Here is a 19,795-nt window from a genome sequence, read left to right on the forward strand (position 1 = left end):
GCGACAATGGATCAGAATTCAAGAATCTTCAAGTGGAAGCGTATCTTGAGGAGGAAGGCATCAAGCATGAGTTCTCTGCTTCCTACACACCACAACAAAATGGTGTAGTAGAGAGGAAGAACAGGACGCCTATTGACATGGCAAGAACGATGCTGGGAGAATACAAGACGCCGGAGCGGTTTTGGTCAGAAGCCATGAATATGGCTTGCCATGCCATAAATTGCCTCTATCTTCATCACCTCCTCAAGAAGACATCGTATGAGCTCCTAACTGGTAACAAACCCAATGTTTCATTCTTTCGTTTATTTGGGAGCAAAAGCTACATCTTGGTTAAGAGAGGTAGACATTCGAAGTTTGCTCCCAAAGCTGTCGAAGGGTTTTTACTAGGTTATGATTCAAATACAAATGCATATAGGGTCTTCAAAAATCTTCAAGTTTAGTTGAAGTCACTAGTGGTGTTATATCTGATGAAACTAATGGCTCTCCAAGAGAGCAAGTTGATCTTGATGATGTAGATGAAGTTCCAACGACCGCAATGAGAAATATGGCGATAGATGATGTGCAACCACAGGAACAACAAGAACAAGATCAACCCTCTTCCTCAACAATGGTGCAACCCCCAACTCAAGATGAGGAACAGATACCTCAAGATAGAGGCATGGATCAAGGGGGAGCACATGAAGAAAAGGACAAGGAGGAACAAGTACCACAGGCACCTCCAACTCAAGTCCGTGCCACCATACAGTGGATCAGATTCTAGGTGACATCAGCGAGTGAGTAACTACGTGTTCACGATTGGCTAATTTTTGTGAGCATTACTCTTTTGTTTCTTCTATTGATCCTTTTAGGGTAGAAGAAGCCTTGAAGGATCCGGACTGGGTATTTCCCATGCAAGAGAAACTCAACAACTTCAAGAGAATGAAATGTGAAGCCTGGTGCCACGTTTGAAGCAAAATGTTGTGGGAACCAAGTGGGTGTTCCGCAATAAGCAAGACGAGTATGGGGTGGTGACAAGAAACAAGGCTCGACTTGTGGCAAAATGTTTTGCAGGCTGCGTAGTGAGCTAAATGTCTTAGATTCGCGGAACTTGGATTGATCCATAGCATACATGTTTCTTTATGCCCTTCATCATGTTCTTTTAAGCATTATTTTCTTTACTTGATTATTTTAGTGCACGGTTGATAACCAGAGGAGAAGTGGTGCTGCGATTGCGGGGTTCTAGTCGTGTTGATTGGAAGCCGGATCGTCTGTGTGACATCTCCACCAAATCGATAGTTACCTTCACCTGACGGAAGATCGGGCACCCCCATTCCTATTAAGTGATATTCAAAGACTCAGGTATTACCGTCAGGCTTAACCTAGTTTAGTTTAGGTTTTTCATCCTATAACTCCAGATAATTGCCATACAAAAAATCCGCTATCCTAGAACCCTTGTTTAGCCTTTGCAATTTTGTTTTCAGTTTGGCTTTGTTCAGTTCGTGTCCGTGGTCGAGTCGAGTTGCTAGTTTAGGGTGTATCTTCGTCGTAGATCAGCTGCCCTCGCTAGCCGCTATCCCATCCACCATTACCCAGATCACAACTCGATCCACCCATTAATCGACTTGCCCTCGCTAGCCGCCGCCACGCCAGCCCTAGATAGATTGCAGATACGCCGCTATCCCATCCACCATTACCCAGATCACAAGTCGATCCACCCCATTAATCGCTCTGATTGCAGATAGGGAATTTTTGCCCTAACTGTCGGTTTCTAGTCGTGCCTCCAAAAAACATAACTTGAGGTACCTTCCTTAAACCGGGCATAACTTTTCGCTCGGATGTCAAAAAATCTAAATTTTTTATAGGAGCTTGTTGACACCATTCTGAGGCCAGCCAAACTCGCCTAAGGCCTATTTGGTTTCGATAAAATTGTCAAAAAAATCAGGAAAATAAAGAAAAAAATTTGTCAAAGCTCTTGCACGCTTTTCAGAGAACTTGCTCATTTTCTGTAGACCACATCTGATCGCTGTTTTAGGTGAAACTTGGTGTAGCTCCTATTTTGTTGCTTCTTGTGTTGAGAAAATATAAAAAAAATCATACAAAAAGAAAAACAAAATCACCCGTGAATCCTACTAGTGCCTTTTTGGCCTCGCGAGTACAATATTTTTGGTACTGCCATTCTGCTATTTCCATTGTTCTTTGTTCCAACTTGTTGTGATACGCCTTGGATACATCTCTTAGCCAGCAATTGTGACTTGTGCTTTGGATATTTATTGAACTTCGCTTATCTGCACTCGATTTTGTTCCACATTCACATACATATTGTGCCTGTCCTACAGCTCCACATACTATATCTTCTGATCAATACAGATTTGACCTTGCAATCGCGGTTTCACTACCTCTTGGTAAGTATCACGAACCAACCTCCGATTGTACCATCCTTTGCTTGTATTTCGTCAGACACTTGTAAGAGCTTGGTAAGATACATTAGAGTGTGTTCCCGTGTTCCACCTGAGAGGAGCGTGTAGTGAAATTATTAGGGATAACTGTCACCGTTTGTTTCCTATTTTTGTGTTTCGATGGCAGGCGACGACGAAGAAGCAAGGATCCCTACATACTTCGATGAATGTGTTAGCCGCCAAGATCTTGAGGCAAACAACAACCTCCTGAAGGAGCAAATGGAGGAGACGGTCCACAAGTCAGTGCATGATGCCTTCATTGACATGAACCTTGGCAAGACTTACGAGAGGCTGGATCGAAGATTGTCCCAGATCGTCGACAGACTTGCTGTGTTGGAGACGCAACAACAAGCACCGCCACCACCACCTCCTCGTCCACGTCTTCCTGATGATGCGGTGTTTGATGAAGAAGGTAATTATGATGAAGCGGCCACCAGAGATTTGCGCCTCCATCGCCGTCTTCATCAAAACACAGAAGGTATGCCACACCGCCAGCAAGGTAATAACAATCGTGCTCCTGACGACCCTTATGCTAAGATTAAATTTTCTATACCATCTTTTTCGGGTCATTATGATGCTGAGGGATATCTTGATTGGGAGATGATGATAGAACAGAAATTTGCTACCCACCTTGTACCTGAACGACATCAAGTTAGACAAGCCACTAGTGAATTTAAAGATTTTGCTATTGTCTGGTGGACTGGTCTAGTTGGGGATGGTAGAGCACCTACGACTTGGGAAGATCTTAAGGTAGCTATGCGCGATAGATTTGTTCCCCCATCTTATCATAGAGAATTGTGTAAGAAATTGATGCGTTTAGAGCAAGGGGATAAATCTGTTCAAGATTATTATGTTGAGCTTCAAAAGGGATTGCAGCGTTGTGGGATAGTAGAGGGACATGAGGACGCTCTTTGTCGTTTTTATTCAGGTTTGTGGCGTGACATTCAGGACATTGTGGATTACAAAGAATTTAACACTGTCAACAAGTTGTTCCAGTTTGCTATGCTTGCAGAGAAGGAATTACAGGGATGCCAACATTGACCTAGGGATACTTTTGGTGCCTCCTCTGCATCACGGACGCACACACCTGCCTCGAGTCATACTCCCTCGACACCTGCTGCACATGTTGGTAACCTTCCTTTGCAGGTACCCGCCAAGAAACAGAATTCACCAGCACCTACAACACCTTCCAGTGGTCGTTCTTCGGGTATTGTTTGCCACCGCTGTCATGGGATTGGTCACGTGAAGAAGGATTGCCCGAGTCAGCGAACATACATTGCTACGAATGATGGCTACATTAGTGCTTTCGACGGTGAGGGTGACGATGATGACTCCAGTGATGTTGCTGCTAATGATGATGCTATGCTTGGTGCTGATGCTACGGTGAACCTTCGAAGCATCATGGTGCAGCGTGTTCTTAGTGCTCAGCATGAATCATCAGAGAAGCAGCAACGCCATAATTTGTTCCAGACTTTCTTCTCCATCGAGAATCGGCATGCACGTGTTATTATTGATGGTGGAAGCTGCAATAATTTGGTGAGTTCAGATTTGGTCAAGAAGCTTGGCCTGACCACACGTCCACGGCCACATCCATACCACATTCAGTGGATCAATGATTCAGACAAGGTTAAGGTAACACACATGGTACGAGTGCACTTCTCCATTGGTATGTATTATGATTATGCGGATTGCAATGTCGTACCTATGGAAGCTTGTTCTCTTTTGTTGGGTAGACCTTGGGAATATGATACTGATGCACGTCACCATGGTAGGAGTAATACATACACTTTTAGGCATAAAGATAAAAACATTACTTTGCTACCTTTGACTCTTGCTGAAATTGTACAAGCTGATAAAAATAGAGCTGCAAGTACTCATAAGGAACCAACTAATGAGACAAAAATCAGCAACAACTTAAATTTAAAGCTCATGTCATGCTTGCTACTAAATCTGATCTTCTTGAAACTCATGCTACTGATGCTTGTTGCTATGCCTTGGTTTGCAAAGATGCTTTCTTTTCTATTGATGATATTGCTAGCGCTTTGCCTGCATCTGTGACTAACCTTTTGCAAAAGTTCTGAGATGTTTTTTCCTCTTAGTTACCTCCAGGACTTCCTCCCATTCGTGGGATTGAGCACCAGATCGATTTGATTCCTGGAGCGAGCTTGCCCAACCGTGCTGCTGGACCATTTAAAATTTTGGAGAAGATTAATGACAATGCATATAAACTTGAGTTGCCCCCCGAGTTTGGGATTAGTCCCACCTTTAATATTTCAGATTTAAAGCCATATTTGGGAAAAGAAGATGAGCTTGAGTCGAGGGCAACTCTACTTCAAGAGTGGGAGGATGATGAGGACATGGATGTGTTTCCCTCTGAGATAATCCCTGGATTACCACCTGAGTTGCCTCCAGATTTTCGGGTTAGTTCCACCTTTAACATTTCAGATTTGAAGCCATATATGGGTGACGAAGATGAGATCGAGTCGAGGACGACTCCAATTCAAGAGGAGGAGGATGATGAGGACATTATTTCTATACATACAATGAATGGACCGATAACGATCGCGTGCACGACAGCTAAATCTCCAGGTACGTTCTACCCTAGTCAATTGTGTTTCGGAGCTTACGCTTGGGGCCATGGATGTTTTGATGATTAGAAACCTTGAAGAGGACCAGCAAGGACTTGGGAAAGGCCTAGGTGTTGAGGAGGAGGAGCAAGGGCGCCACAACAGGAAGGAGATCAAGTCCGACTCGGCTGCGACTCCATCTCGGGTTCTAGGACCAGTCTGCACTAAAATGGATGCCCAAGATGCATCCGGACTCCGATTGCGACGGACTTGATATCGTTGGAAAGATAAGGAGATTATCTAACCAACCCAACTGGTTCCACCCTAAAATTCGTCCGGAGTCAACAGGAATCGTCGAAACAAGTCAGCATTCTAATTCTGTTTTGGTGCTGCGATACCGTCTGTTGGGCCGTTGGGCCGTGTATCGCGTCGGAGCCCATTAGGGGCGAGTCCAGGGGTCACACACGCCCTAATGCTCTATTTATTTAGCAGCCGCCGCCACATTAGGTTTTGGGTTTTGCTTAAGTTAGATCTGTCAAGAACAGTCACCGTAGATCGGTTTGTGAGACCCCAACTTGTGAGCTTAATCATTCATTCGCAATATTCTAGATTGTGTTCTTTTTTGTTCTTGCTTGTGTCTTCGATTCTCAGACAGGAATTAGCCCTCGTGGCGAGGTCAATCGCGAAGTGCACGGTTGATAACCAGAGGAGAAGTGGTGCTGCGATTGCGGGATTCTAGTCGTGTTGATTGGAAGTCGGATCGTCTGTGTGACATCTCCACTAAATCGATAGTTACCTTCACCTGACGGAAGATCGGGCACCCCGTTCCTATTATTTTGCCTCAGATAAGATAAACCTAACCTGGGAGAAATAATCATACACGCGAGGAGATATGAACGATAGGAACGCGGGCGATTTATACGGGTTAGTCTTGCCTTTTGTGAGATAAGCCTTATCTAGGGGAATAACCATACGCACTCCGTGCGTGACGCACAAAGTACGAAACTTGTGCTTTATAGGAGTAGAGACTAACGTATGGTTAATGTTGTCGATGTGAATCTCGGTAGAAAATAGGAACCATACGACTAGTAGAATAACTGTGGTGCTCCATCCTAATATGAGGGGTTTTTTGGTTTCTATGGACTTTTAGTCCCTTTATTTTAGTCTTTTTTAGTCTCTAAATTGTCAACACAGAGTTTAAAAGAGGGATTGTCTCTATTTTAATTCATGTGTTTGATAATTTAGAGATTAAAAAAACTATAATAAAAATACTGAAAATTAGTCCTTATAAACCAAACAAACCAAACAGAGTGATTCTTCTATTTACTTGCTCTAAAGCTCAGTCCAGAATGCAAGTGTTATCTCTATTATAAAATGCAAGTATTATATACTTGCTCTAAAGCTGAGTCCGACCGGCCGCGACTGCGTGACTGCGACCGCCGCTGTTGCCTTGTTGGTGAACCAGAAGCATCATATTTATGATATCTCTCCAACAAGGCGTGTGGAGGCTCTCCTTATGAATTTCAGCATCCATACATGAAGGCACCATCCATGCACACACTCACCAGTGGGCCAGCCACCACAAGGGACACGTCGTAGTCTAATGATAGGACCTTCTCTCTCTCCCTATTAGATTTGTTATAACCACTTGCGGTTAAGCGTCGGTGTCACTGACAGCAGGATGCACCATATTCTGCTGGTCCTCTCTAGCAAACAGGGCACCAAATCACACTAATCAGTTATTAGCTACCGTATCTAGTTGCTTTCGTTCATGCTATTTGTATATATATCTTCCTACGCATGCATGCGCGCTTTTGTGTTTGCCATACACATATCGCTGGCAATGTATATATAAATCACCCTATTTACTTGCAATATTTGGTAGGGCTATTTAATTTACAACCGAGTTGTAATTGTAGTACGTTATATATTTATTTTATTTATTATAGTGCCAAGGTTCTTTGTTTTTATCGGTTTGGCAATTATGTTTTGATATGTACTGCAATTATTTACGTATTAAAAAACATATTCTATGGTGCATTTATTCAGCTAACTTGATTTTATAGTTGTTGGAGCATTTCTTATAAAGTTGGACATAAAAGAGAAGTTCACTTAAAAATAGGCTTTACATTTAGAAATATTTTTTTTGCATAATGAATATGTTAATGATGATCTTATATTACACATTGATAATAAATTGTGCAGGTAAAAAGAGCATGAATTTGGATATATATCTAGACAGACTAATATTTTTGAGTATTTATTGAAAGTTTTATGCATTTGGTGGCCGAGGATATCACAGTTCATGATTTAATAATGAAAGTTCCCAAGCTTGTTTCAAAAAAAATGAGAAATTTATGATCAAATAAAATAAGCGACGATATCCATTAGTATATATAAATACCAATCTCATGTTGTCAATAGTGTAGGAGGAGTATATGTTATCATTGATATTTATGGCCAGTATTCCAGTTGGAGGCTGATTAATTATCCCACTCGCCAGAAACATGATGGGCTTGAGTTCATGCTTCTGAAATAGAGGCATCTGCCATCCAACTTTTCGGTGGAGTTCCAATCAATAGTTGCAAGATGGATTCTTCTGAGTTATTGTGGTGCCTGACGGCTGTGCATGCCTACCTTTCGGTTTTGCAGGAGTTTATGTGGTGCAGCTGTAGCAGAGAATGAATATCATGTACGTTTGGGATGCTATGATCTTTATTTCTGTATAGTTCTTAAAGGATTATGTATTTATGTTCCCTGATTTTTTTAAGGACAAGTCTTGTGTAGTAATAAGATCTGTCTCACGAGTCACTGGGATCGCAGACAGGAGTTGATCCAGAATTACAACATAGAAGGGTTCAAGTAATTAGGTGAAAAATAACTTAGGATATATACACATGCATATACTAATGCGTGTATATTCACATAAAATCATCTTCCATTTTATTGTGTTTTGATAATTTTTGTAGCTGAAAGACTCTATCAGTGGTTGTAGTAAAGACTGTAAGGGTGATCATTAATCTTAATAATCCGTAAACTATTTGATATATGAAACTTTTACACAATTTGACAAGATTTTTTTATCGAATCAGCAAGTAATTGTAATATATTTGGCTCTAGATGATTGTATACTCAAGGAGAAGCATCAAATTTGTCGAGCGCATAATAACTTTAGACTGAAATTCATGGATTTTATTATTAACGACGAATTTGATGTTTCAAAATGCGATACTTTTTTACTTGGGTAGACAAATTTATTTTAATTAAAAATTCCATATTTCATATTAAATTTGTGTGTATATATAAATAGTTCGGGAGGGTTAGAGGGGTCAAGGCCTCTGCCCCGTCCCCTTGGCTCCGCCCCTGGTTGATCGCAGATTCCAAGTAGTCTTTCCGTATTGCAAAGCAGAATTGTATCAATTATGTCTTTTTAAAATCTCACTCATGTGAAAAGTCTCTTATAATTTTTCTTAGTTTTCGGTAACGTATTTTTCTTTTTAGAGTGGAAGTTGCCTTGTCGTTGCAAAGGCCCATCTATCAAAGCCCGCATGCAGCGGAATAAGGAATAGATGGAGCTTATTTTTTATAATTCGATCCTGTTGTCAATTTTTTCAGCTTTTGTTTAAGGGAGTTGTTGGAGTATAGATGATAATTTATCTCTAAATTTTTGTAGCAAACAAAAACCAAAGGCGACAAAACAAACCGTACTGGTTCTAGTGTTCTACCGCAGCCCCGCGCGATGCAGAGAGACGAGATGAGGAGACAAGGGATCCGACAAGTCAGAGAGCTAGTTAGTGGCTGAGCACCGATCGCGGACGCCCAGTGCGCCTCCACCGCAGGATCCAGGCTGACCGTCCGTCCCCACGCGCGCACACGCGACGCTGACTCACCCGTGCCGTGTAGCTCCGAGCCCCCATCCCCGGCCACCGCGCGGGCGGGGCCCATCGCCGACACGCGGCGGCGTAACCGCCGTGCAAGCGCCAGCGTGCATCCCGGCTCCACCTTGTCAGCCTCGCGGTCGCTCGTCGGCACGTGCCCTCGGGGTTGCTGCTGAGTCACCCCGCCCAGCGCGTCGCCCGCCCCGAGACGCCATCTCTGTCGCGTCTAGGCGCAGCGCACCAGCTCCGTTTTCATACCAAAAAAACAGGCACGCGTGGGCCTAGGCCTTTCGCCGGACCCACATGTCATGCATTTCCAAAACGCGCTCTTCTTTTGTACCGCCGGCTCACGCTTTCTCACCGTGGGTCGGCTGCTGTTCCGTCCGCGCCTACTGGGACTTTTTCTTCTGGCCCTCCCGAGCCTTGGGTCACTGACACCCTGGCGCCACGGTGGGCATAACGGGAATTTTGAAACGGCCGCCGCCTGGCCCTGTCCCCCCGTGTGTGCAGAGCGTGGCTTTAAAGCGACGCCGTCGCCTCGCTAGCTTCCTTCCCCCATTTCCTCGCAGTCGCATCGCATCCGCCCTCCTTGCTTCACACGCGCGACGCGATTTTTCTATTCTTTTTTTGGGTGGTAGTTGGCCAGGTCGGCGTAGGGATGGAGACGGCGGCCGCGGCGATGCTGGAGGCCGGGGTGGGGCGGTTCTCGCGGGCGCCGGCGATGGCCGCGGCGCTGCTGGCGGAGATGTGGGCGCCGCTGGCCGTGGCGCTAGCGGCGCTGGCCACGCTGCCCAGCCTGCTGCGCCGCCTGCAGGTCATCGTCCTGCGCCTCCGCTCCCGCGGGAAGGAGGCCATCCAGTTGCACATGGGGACCTACTACTCGTCCTGCGACGACGACGACGACGACGAGGACGGCGACGAAGACGAGAGCTCCGACGACGAGGTCGACGCCAGCTCCTCGGGCGACGACGGCGAGGATCTGAAGCGAATCGGGTTCTACGAGGGGGCCGCGGACGGCGTCTTCCCCTGGGGCGGCGCCGTAGTCCGGACCTGGCAGGGCCTCCCGCGCCGCTTCACGGCCTGCGCGTCGGGCGTGGGAGCTGTCGGCGGCGCCAGCGGAGGAGCGTTCCCTGCCGCTGTCAGGCTGTGGGGCGCCGGCACGGCCAGCGGCCAGCCGTGGTGGGCCTGCAGCGCCGATGAAGGCGGCTGCCGCGACGGCGCGGCCGCGGAGGTGGACCAGGTCGTCGTCGGGTGGCGGCGCGAGCACGCGTCGCAGCAGCGGCGCCGGCGGCGTGCCGTTCCCCTCGCTCACACGGGCAACTGAAACGGAACGGAACGGCAACGGGCAAACGAAGTTACGAAGTGGGTGTGTCGGATTTGTGAATATGCTGCAGGTCGACCAGCTGGAGATGCCGATTCCACGATTAGGGCCCACCTGTAAGTGGGTGGGACGGGCCCAGGCCAATGAATAAGGCGAAGGGACGGTGAGAGTGCCGGGAAGGGGAAGGATTGGTTAGGCGCCGCGCCGGATCGGTTGGTGACAACATTATTATTTTTTATTAGTAGTATAGGAAAGGAAAGGAAAGGAAAAGAAAAAAAAACTGGGGCTGGTGCAGACGTTTGCACTACATGTTGTACTACTACGGTTACTCCCTGGGTGGGTGGGTTAGAAATGCGTGATGCAGCCGCACATCTTTTACCTGTGGTGATGACTGATGATGTGCACCTTGCACGCATGCAACTTGTACCGCCATTCTTTGATTGAATCATGTGGTGATCTAAAGAGAGGAAAATGGTGAGATCTCCTTGGGATTGATTTTTAATCTTGTCTTCTTCGTATGGTATTGGTGGTACCACCCCCTAGCTAGCTGCGCAGCTCCAGGCTGGGATGTACATCCGACGAAATCTATGCAGTGTACGATTGACATGTTTGTGGGTCCGTCACGGCCAGCCAGGCCTGGGAGAACTGCAACTTGAGTTTTTTTCCTATAAAAATCACTCAAAACCAGCTAAAAATGTTAGGAGAAAATCGTCATTTTATTGAAGTTACACGCTGCTGGCTTTTACGAGACTAATAAAATGACTCCGACGGAGAACGAATGAGCAAAAGCTAGAAAAAAAGGAGTGGAGGTCGTCGTTTTCTTATCAGCTTTTCTAAGGAGTGTAGGATATATACAGCAGAAGAAGAAGAAAAAAAGCGAACACGTAGCCGCAAACCGGAGACAAAACCTACAACTCGGATGTTGATTTCAAAGCGACGACGAGAGGTAAACGCTTTTATCTTTTGTGAATTTCGTGCGCCCCGGCACATGTCCAATAAATTAACAACGCCCCGGCGACAGCCTCGTGTTCGCGGTCGGCTAATTGCGCACGGTACGTTCCCGGGACATGGTGGTGTGTCTACGCTACGCACGCACGTTGTCGTCGCTTCCGGGCGTACCGTACGCGAGGACTGACTGGAAGGTTTCAGCAAGTCCTCTGCTCGTTTGCCATGTGCGTCGGACCGGACCTCGCGTCTCCAGCCGCCCGCCCATTCCTCCCTCTCCACATCCTTTCTTTCCTAGCGTAAGCTGAATCAAATGACCTCCTAGTTGTTTTCGTCATGCCACCGCTTGGTATCCCTTGACAGCGATTCCATCTTTGCATTTTAAGCAAACCAACCTAGCCTCAGTTTAGCTCCTTTTCTCGATTGGACAATCCCGAGCTGCTTCTGAACAATTGATCCAAATAAACTCAGCATACAGATCCGTGTACGCCGACTGTCCGGCTGTGTAGGCGATCCGTGTGTGTCTGCGCTGAGCCGGACGGTCCGCGCCTATTGGTCAGGCGGCCTAGGGTCAGACGGGCCGTGACCTATGGTTAGAGCGGGTTCTTCTCTACGCTGAGCTAGATGATTCGTGCCTAGTGGCCGGACGATCCACGTGTGCACATAGGCGGTCGCGTTCACCAAACAGCACCTGGATCTAAACCTCCGAGAGGGGCCCGTCAGAGATGTGAGATCTTAGCGTTTATCTTGTGATCGACATTGCCAATCAAGACGCCTACGGACGACGTAAAGTTGAAAGTAAAGATGAGATGGCTAAGTTACTGCTACTAATAAGGTATAAAAGTAAAGGCACGATAAATAGATTGATTTGGTTCGATTGTAGGTTGCTTAATCGGTCGTACCATTTTAAATATATAAGGCGAGATTTAGACCCATTTTAGGCGTCCTCGCCGTCCACAGCCAGACCGCACATAATTTCACTCGGTCACCTAAGACCATGATCAGCCAAAACACATGAGACCACATAAACAGATCGATTGAAATCAATGATTAGAGATGAAGCCACCTCAGTGCCAGCTGCAGCTGCAAACTGGCCATATATACTTTCTTCCTCACTGGAATGGAACGGCGGCGACGGCGACTGCTGCGGTGTAAAGTACAGCTGGAGCCCGCATCGTGCTACCGGAGACACGCCGACGTCGCGTCCGATCGATGATGGGAGGGTGGGGACGCACGACCTGTGAATGAACAGCAGCCAGGTTACTACTACACTAGTGGTAGCCGTGTCCGCCTGTCCTGTGGATGAGCGGTAGATCTTTGTTGCTCTTTACTGGATTGCAACATGCCAACATGGACATGCCAAATGCTTCAGTCCTTCTGGGCCACACGACTACCGGAGACATGCCAAATGTTTCAGTCCTTCAGTCCTCAATTCCAAATCATCGCACTGCTACATCGCACTCCCCAAGTTGTTGTGGTCAAGCCGGCCTCCTCCTCAATTCCAAATCAACGCAAGCTGCTCCAAGGAATTTTTGAAGAGAAGAGACATCGCCTAATTCTCCAAAGACAAGGCAGAGGCAGCAAAGTAGTGCGCAGGTCAGTCCGTGTTCTTTCCTTAACGAAGTCTAGTTTGGTTTGTAGGTGAATAGATAATTTCCTATCTATGTTTGTGAATTGTAAACTTGATTAGTGTAAACTGTAGTAAGAATAAATAAAAAATTGTGACTTGGAGCTGCGTATGGCAACTATAGTGCAAATGAGAATTCATAAATGCACAGTTTCAAGTAATGTAGTGCCCAGTTCAACTCCTATGGTTCAGACTAACAAATTAGTAGCAGGATGGGTGGCTGTTCAATTTGAAAAAAAAACACATGGAAAAAAACACAGGCGAGGTCAAGTTCACTGAGTCATACCGTGCAAATATTGGCATGCATGGCTTACAAGCTTAAGCAAGCAAACGTGCATGTGTGATTGTACACAACAAGGTCGATGTCATGTCAGGTTTCTTGTGTTCAATTTGGCTATATGAAAAAATCACCCATGTTAAGATAGTTTATGAAATTGGCTATATGAATTGCATAGGTTGCTGACCCTAATTATGACAAATATGGTAAACCACAAGGCAAATAATTGTATGTTTAGATATTTCTATCACTTCTAATTGTGTGTTAACATATTTTATTGTTCATATATATTTAAAGCAATGCTATTTTTGTAAACCTATCGATCGAAGACTCGCGCAAGGCACGAGCAAGCTACTAGTAATATGAAATAGCACTTGCCTTCGGAGATCAAGGATTCACAAGATTCTATGTAAACAATAAGGCTGAACCAATTTCATTTTTTTGTTATCAATAAGGCTGAACCAGCTTCTGTTTCTGAAAAAATTGACTAATAGTAATTGGTACCACCATGATGTCTTTGTAGCTTACTATCTCATTTATGTGCACTTATCTAATTTAATCCATTCATACACTGCAGCATTTGAATCTACATTTGATCTAGTGCTACCACAACCTCTTATTTGAATAGAAGGCTAAAGGTGAAAGAACCCGCACAGACTCTTGTGTGACGGTATGATTGTCTTTCTATTCATCGTTTTTCATAACACGTGGATTTAAATATCATATGCATGGACATAAATATAAATATATAAAATTATATGACTATAGTATTTCTTATGATATTTTTTCATTTTGGAAGCTATCTGGTCCCCTATACAAAGGTTGATGGATAAAACATGGATCGATAATGATGCTAGGTACAAAGCATGTTTCACCAAATTGAATGACACACATGGTTAAAATGTCATTTAACATAAAAATATTGTAGGCACAGCAAGGCATATTTGCAAGGAGTGAATGGTTTCTTAGCTTTTGCATTTAGAAATTCAGCAGTAGGAAGTAAGATCTTATGCCCCTGTAGAAAGTGTGTCAACTCATTTTGGAAAGAGGCAAGTGAAGTACGTGAGCACTTGATATGTGATGGGTTTCTTAAAGGGTACATGATATGGAACTTACATGGAGAAGCTAGCTCTTCCGTGAATCATGGGAACTATGACGATGCTGAGGTTATAGAGGAGCCTAACGAAGATGATGACATATCTGGTTTGCTTAGAGATTTAGCTGCTGGTTTAGATGATAAAGGTGATTTTGAGGACAATAGTTCCATTATTGGGTGTTTTGATGAGCTAGCGGCCATTGAAAAATTGGTAGGAGAAAACAGAAAAGAGTTGTATCCTAATTGCAAGAAATATACACAGCTGCGTTTCCTAGTTAGATTGCTTCACATCAAACTCCTTGGAGGATGGACTGATAGATCTATGAACCTGCTACTAGATCTGTGAACTTTAAGCATTTATTCAATACAGGTGACAAATTATCTGATGAGCCTTTCATTTTAGCATCACAAGCAGTTCAAGTGTACTATGTTCCAGATCCAATTGATACTGAGTGGGCTGCTGTTGTTCACTCTAAACCAAGAGATGTGTTTGAATTGGATAATTTGGATAATGAGCATACCGATTTTGATAATGGTGTATTTGTGCCATTATTTGATCTGAATGCAAATGTAACTGTTGATATTGTTAATGGTGTTGTCCCCACTACTAGAAGAGATATAGATGGTTACTTTGTTGATCCAAAAAAATCTAAAAAAAATCTACAAAGTAAGTATTATCTATGCACATGGGTAGCTGCATTATTTTGCTAGTAGTTCATTGACACTGTTTTGTTGTACTCTTTCTTCTTTGTTTTAGGAAATATGGCAAGCGGAAGAAGAAGGGATAAGGATGCCTCCCTTAACGAGTATGAGGAACAACGACTCGCAACCATCGCAGAAAACAAAAGGCGATTGGAAGCTCTTAATATCCCTACTTTGAGCAATATGAATCAACATGGTAGAACTACAAAAAGAACTAAGGTTATGTATATACATTCTCTTCAAATAGGATTTGTTCATTTCAAAACAGTTTTTTACATCATGTTTATTGATTGCAGAGGATTCATAACACTAGTGATGTAGCAACTGAAGGTCACAATCTGCGTGCAAGGCCACAAAAGAATTGTGTTGAAAATGGAAATGAACAAATTAATGAAGACCTTGGTTGTGAATCAATGGGAGATTTCTTATGTGATAACGAAGGTATTGTACCATGTATGATATATATCTTGTTGTGCAAATATGTATCTTGTTATAGCATGTATTGTAGCAAGTTTCTCATATTTTAAATTACATGTAATAGATTCACGCAACAACGCAGAAAAGAAGAGGAAAGGAAGGGGTATCACTAGATTAGATGAAATATTTGCAAGGAAGCCCAGCATGCCTAAAATCAAAGTAGAACTCAATAAATATGGTCAGCCTATTGGGGATAATTGTAGAAGGTTTTCTAGTGCTCTTGGCTGCCATGTGAGAAGGAAATTATCAGTTGGTTGTTCTGACTGGAGACTTGTGGATCCTCAAAAGAAGTATGAGGTGTGGGAAGATATGAAGGTATATCATTATCCTACTTTGATGATTAGTACATTATTACCCACATATACACTAATTGGCTACTTTTGCATGAAAAAATAGAAAATTTATGATATCGATGATGCTGCCTTCAGTTGGTTTATGGATAGCGCCGGAAGGAAATGGAAGGATTTTAAGTCAACATTAAAGCATCAATTTTTTGATGAAAACATATCAGATGCAGACCTAAAGGAAAGACATAAAGGCAGAGTTAATGATGATGATTGGAAGTTTCTCACAGAATATTGGAGGTCATCTGAATCTGAAGTAAGTATAAACTAATATTCCCATTGAGATCACATTATTTGCTCTTCAATAGTTAATTGCACTATGTACCTTGTACTCAGACTCGCTCAGAAATAGCAAAAGATTGTCGTTCAAAGGTGGGAAATCATCACACTTCAGGCAGCAAGAGCTTTGCTTGTTCTGCGCATGAACTAGTATGTGAAACTTTCCATGAACTTTTTAAAACATTAGTTTGTAGATATCTCAGTGCTGAAATTTGCAAAACTTGCAGGCTAATAAACTAAGGCGTTCTCCAAGAAGAGATGAGGTCTATATCAAGACACATACAAGAAAAAATGGAGTTCCATCAAGACATGCAGAACCAATTATTGTAAGTTCATTCCTCGAAGAAGAATTGTAGGCTCTAATTCTTGTTGTATATAGTATTGTAACTATTCATCTTTTTTTAGAATAAATTGAAAGCCATAGTTGAAGCCCATCCAGAGTTGAAGCAAAGAACAATTCAAGAGGGCGATGCATTTGCTGCTGCTTGTGGAGAAAAGGAGCCAAGAGGACGTGTTCGTGCTTTGGGTTTAGGACCAACTCCCCAAGATGTTGGTACACCAGGGTTGAAGTGTTACACACCCACAAGACTGCAGATGGAAGGTTTGGCCCGTAAAAAGGCTGAATGTGAGAAAGTAGCTCTTCAACAACGCATAACTGAATTGGAGGAGCAAATGCAAGAGGAAAGGATGGCAAGGGAATTGCAAGATGTGGAACTCATTTCACATAATGGTTCAAATTCACGACAGAATGGGGTAAAGTATTTCAACAACTTAGTTACATTCTAATGGAGTTCAGTTCAATGCTAGTGAAATATATTTGTACCCTATGCAGATTTATTCTTTATGTATTCTCTCTCTTGTATGTTTGTAGAGCCGAAGGTATGAAGAGCATGATGTGGAAGCGCATCATGACGCTCAATTTGTAGAAGATGAAGATTGTGCAGAAAATCACATCAATCATCACTGTGATGATGGTGAGCAACACCATCAAAACGATCCTGTTGGTGCAGCCCCGACAGTGCAACACCATCAAAGCAGTCCTGTTGGTGCAGCCCCAACAGTGCAATGCCATCAAAACAATCATGTTAGGGCAGCCCCAACAATTCAACGCCATCAAAATAGTCCTATAGGTGCAGTCCCACCAAAGCAGCCTCGACGGTGCATCACTACGAGTTTAGCCCACCCAGTCCCACCAAGGAATGAGGCCCCCTCTCGCATTCAACATGATGAACTTGTATTAGTCTCATCCTTCATGTTTTTAATTATGATTTAATATGGTTCCATAGATTGATTCAATTCTAATAAATTTTTTTTTGCCTTAGGTTGGAAAGGATGTAATATTATATGCCATTATTGGACCTGAGCAACCTGTGGCTAAGGGAACAATTATTTCAACTAATCCTAACACTTTGCTGGGAGGTGTGCCTCTTGGGAAAGAATATTGTGAAGTTATTGTGAACATTGTATTGAAAAGGGATGCCATTTTGCCTTGCCCTTATGGTTATGTAGAGACGATGGCTGATGCTCATCAAATGTCAGTTGCTTGGCTTTATAAGAGGGTAATGAACTACTCTAGTACTTTGCTTCTTCTTTTTGCATATGTGATGAGTGACTAAACAATCTAAAATTGTATTCATGATAGATGAAGATTAGCAAGGCATCAGGATCACCCCAAGGTATTGGAGGTATGCTCAAACTTTCTTTACCTATTACATGAAACTTCATTCCAAGTATTGGATTTTTAGTCAAAATCATAGCACATAGGCAATTAGGCATGAAGACCTACAGAACAAACCACATGTGCACTGTGACTCACTTGTATATATAGTGCATGTATGTTTTCAGCTCTAGCCACAATGTGTAGTGCTTCTATTTGTTGTTTCTTTCTCTCTTTCTCTACAAGCCACATTCTACTATATTAAAGCTGGGCGCATAGCTGCACAGCTAGACTATTCACGTCAACAAAAAAATTTGCAGCCATTGGATCCTTGCTTTACGTTGCCACTCTTTTGCCATAGTGAGCGGACAACAGCAGTGGGCTTTGGATTGCCTCAAAATGCTCCAGCAGATTGATGTGGCCGTGTGGGGCTTCCTGCTGGCCACTCGCAATACGTTGGCAGGGGCACTATATATTTTATGCAACTTGCCTCTTAGAATGCCTGGAACTGAAGACTGAAGTGCACCATTATCTTAATCGTCTAATAAAGAAGAAAAGTTCAACGATAGCAAGCTTCACATTCTTAGATTTATTTTCCCACTCTCATTGGATGTTTTAAATTTGTACAGCTATTAACTATTTAAATATATCCTTATATATATTTTCCTTCGCTGATTATATATTTATTTTAGAGTGCATGATGTGCTAGCTGTTCATACTCACCCACTTATTCAAATGTGGATGGCAACTTATTCAAATGTAATCTTTGGATTGCAGGTGGATGGCACTAGAGGCAAGCTGCAGTTGGACAAACAAGAGACTGACATAGCATTTTGTAGACAATGAGTCCTGATTTGTAGCTAAACATGTCATGGCATGCCATGTTATATGTAGGATTTTTTGTTTGAGACTCAGAGATGAATCATTTTGTAGATTGAGTCCTGATTTTGGTTAGCTAAACATGTAACAGCTGCTATCATGAATCCTATTTTGTTGTAGCTAAACTTATAATGGCTGCTATCATGAATTCTATTTTTTTGTTGTAGCTAAACATGTATTGGCTGCTATAATATAACGGTTGTTATGTTGATATATTCAAAGAAAACTATGTTAATCTGCCAATTGTGTTTGATGCTTATGCAGAATAATATATTTATTGTCTATTCGTATTTAGATAAATATATATATACATATATTAATTAGTTTATATGTTCTGCAACTTACTGACAGTCGTTAAAAGAATTTTTAGCGTCTAATCATTAGTCAGCGTATATCCTAATGAACCGTGCGTCGCTATATCTAAGTCAGTCGGTATATGTTTAATTAGTGCTAGATGATCAGTCGGCAAAAGTTGTTCGTCGCTATAGATTTATCCCGACGGCACTTATAGCATCGGATACGTGTAGTCGGCATATGTTTTTAGCGACGAACAGTAAGACGCTAAAAGGGCTTTTAGCGACTGACAGTAAGTTGCAGATTTTGGGTTGTGGTGTAGTGGCCTGTCCTGTGGATGAGCGGTAGATCTTTGTTGCTCTTTACTGGATTGCAACATGCCAACATGGACATGCCAAATGCTTCAGTCCTTCTGGGCCACACGACTACACGAGGCGCGCACTGGATAAGGCTGAGGGTTTGTCGACCGATTAACCAATTAAATACGTTTTGTGTTATTTTTTTTTGTTTGTCTGGGAGAAAGCGCTTATTGAGGTCCTTTGGTTACGAGTAACCTAGCGCTTTCGGCTGGGTTGGGACAGTTTTTTTTGTTTATGGGCTGTTCTGACATGAAACTGATGAAAAGGGAAATTATTCAACAGCGAAATTGGCGCAAGCAATAGTCCTGAGACCTAGAGGACGGCGACCTGTCCACGTCCACGGAAGGAAGATGCCTAAACTCATATAAGTAACGTAAGCTGCTGCAATTATCATCATCGTCTCTGTCTTCTGTCTGTCTGCTGGTAGCCTGGCACGCGGTGTTAGCGGTTTTGTTAGGCATTCGCAAACACGTTTTAAGGGCTGTTTGGTTCGCTGCCTAACCTGTCACACTTTACCTAACTTTTCTGTTATTCAATTCGAACGATTAACCTTAACCAAAGTGTGGTATAATTAACCACGAACCAAATATGCCCTTATTCTGTGCAGACATGCCTTATTAAACGTACATGAAATTGATACGTTTTTTACTTGCTTCTC

General features: G+C 43.3%; 2 protein-coding genes across 3 annotated transcripts; both read left to right on the forward strand.

The window, feature by feature from the left end:
• Positions 1 to 9,154: 9,154 nt before the first annotated feature.
• Positions 9,155 to 10,703, forward strand: LOC103632552 (uncharacterized). Its single transcript, XM_008654313.4, has one exon. The coding sequence runs from the start codon at positions 9,539 to 9,541 to the stop codon at positions 10,202 to 10,204; it is 666 nt and encodes a 221-aa protein (XP_008652535.3). The 5' UTR covers positions 9,155 to 9,538; the 3' UTR covers positions 10,205 to 10,703.
• A 1,518-nt stretch (positions 10,704 to 12,221) lies between these two features.
• Positions 12,222 to 18,727, forward strand: LOC103632553 (uncharacterized). Of its 2 annotated transcripts, none has more exons than XR_004851454.1 (13): positions 12,222 to 12,742; positions 13,628 to 13,720; positions 14,904 to 15,067; positions 15,145 to 15,289; positions 15,390 to 15,640; positions 15,722 to 15,925; positions 16,006 to 16,098; positions 16,176 to 16,274; positions 16,354 to 16,701; positions 16,820 to 16,922; positions 17,271 to 17,507; positions 17,591 to 17,633; positions 18,383 to 18,727. XR_004851454.1 is itself a non-coding variant. In XM_008654314.4 (13 exons), exons 3-13 carry the CDS (start codon positions 14,909 to 14,911, stop codon positions 18,394 to 18,396), a joined length of 1,956 nt encoding a protein of 651 aa, XP_008652536.2. In that variant the 5' UTR covers positions 12,222 to 12,742; positions 13,628 to 13,720; positions 14,904 to 14,908; the 3' UTR covers positions 18,397 to 18,632. The 2 variants fall into 2 exon arrangements, 1 of the variants encoding a protein (XP_008652536.2); XM_008654314.4 differs by having other exon boundaries at positions 16,820 to 17,182; positions 18,383 to 18,632.
• Positions 18,728 to 19,795: the final 1,068 nt, after the last annotated feature.

This window comes from Zea mays, chromosome 7 (genome assembly GCF_902167145.1).
Source record: "Zea mays cultivar B73 chromosome 7, Zm-B73-REFERENCE-NAM-5.0, whole genome shotgun sequence".
Lineage (NCBI taxonomy): Eukaryota > Viridiplantae > Streptophyta > Magnoliopsida > Poales > Poaceae > Zea > Zea mays.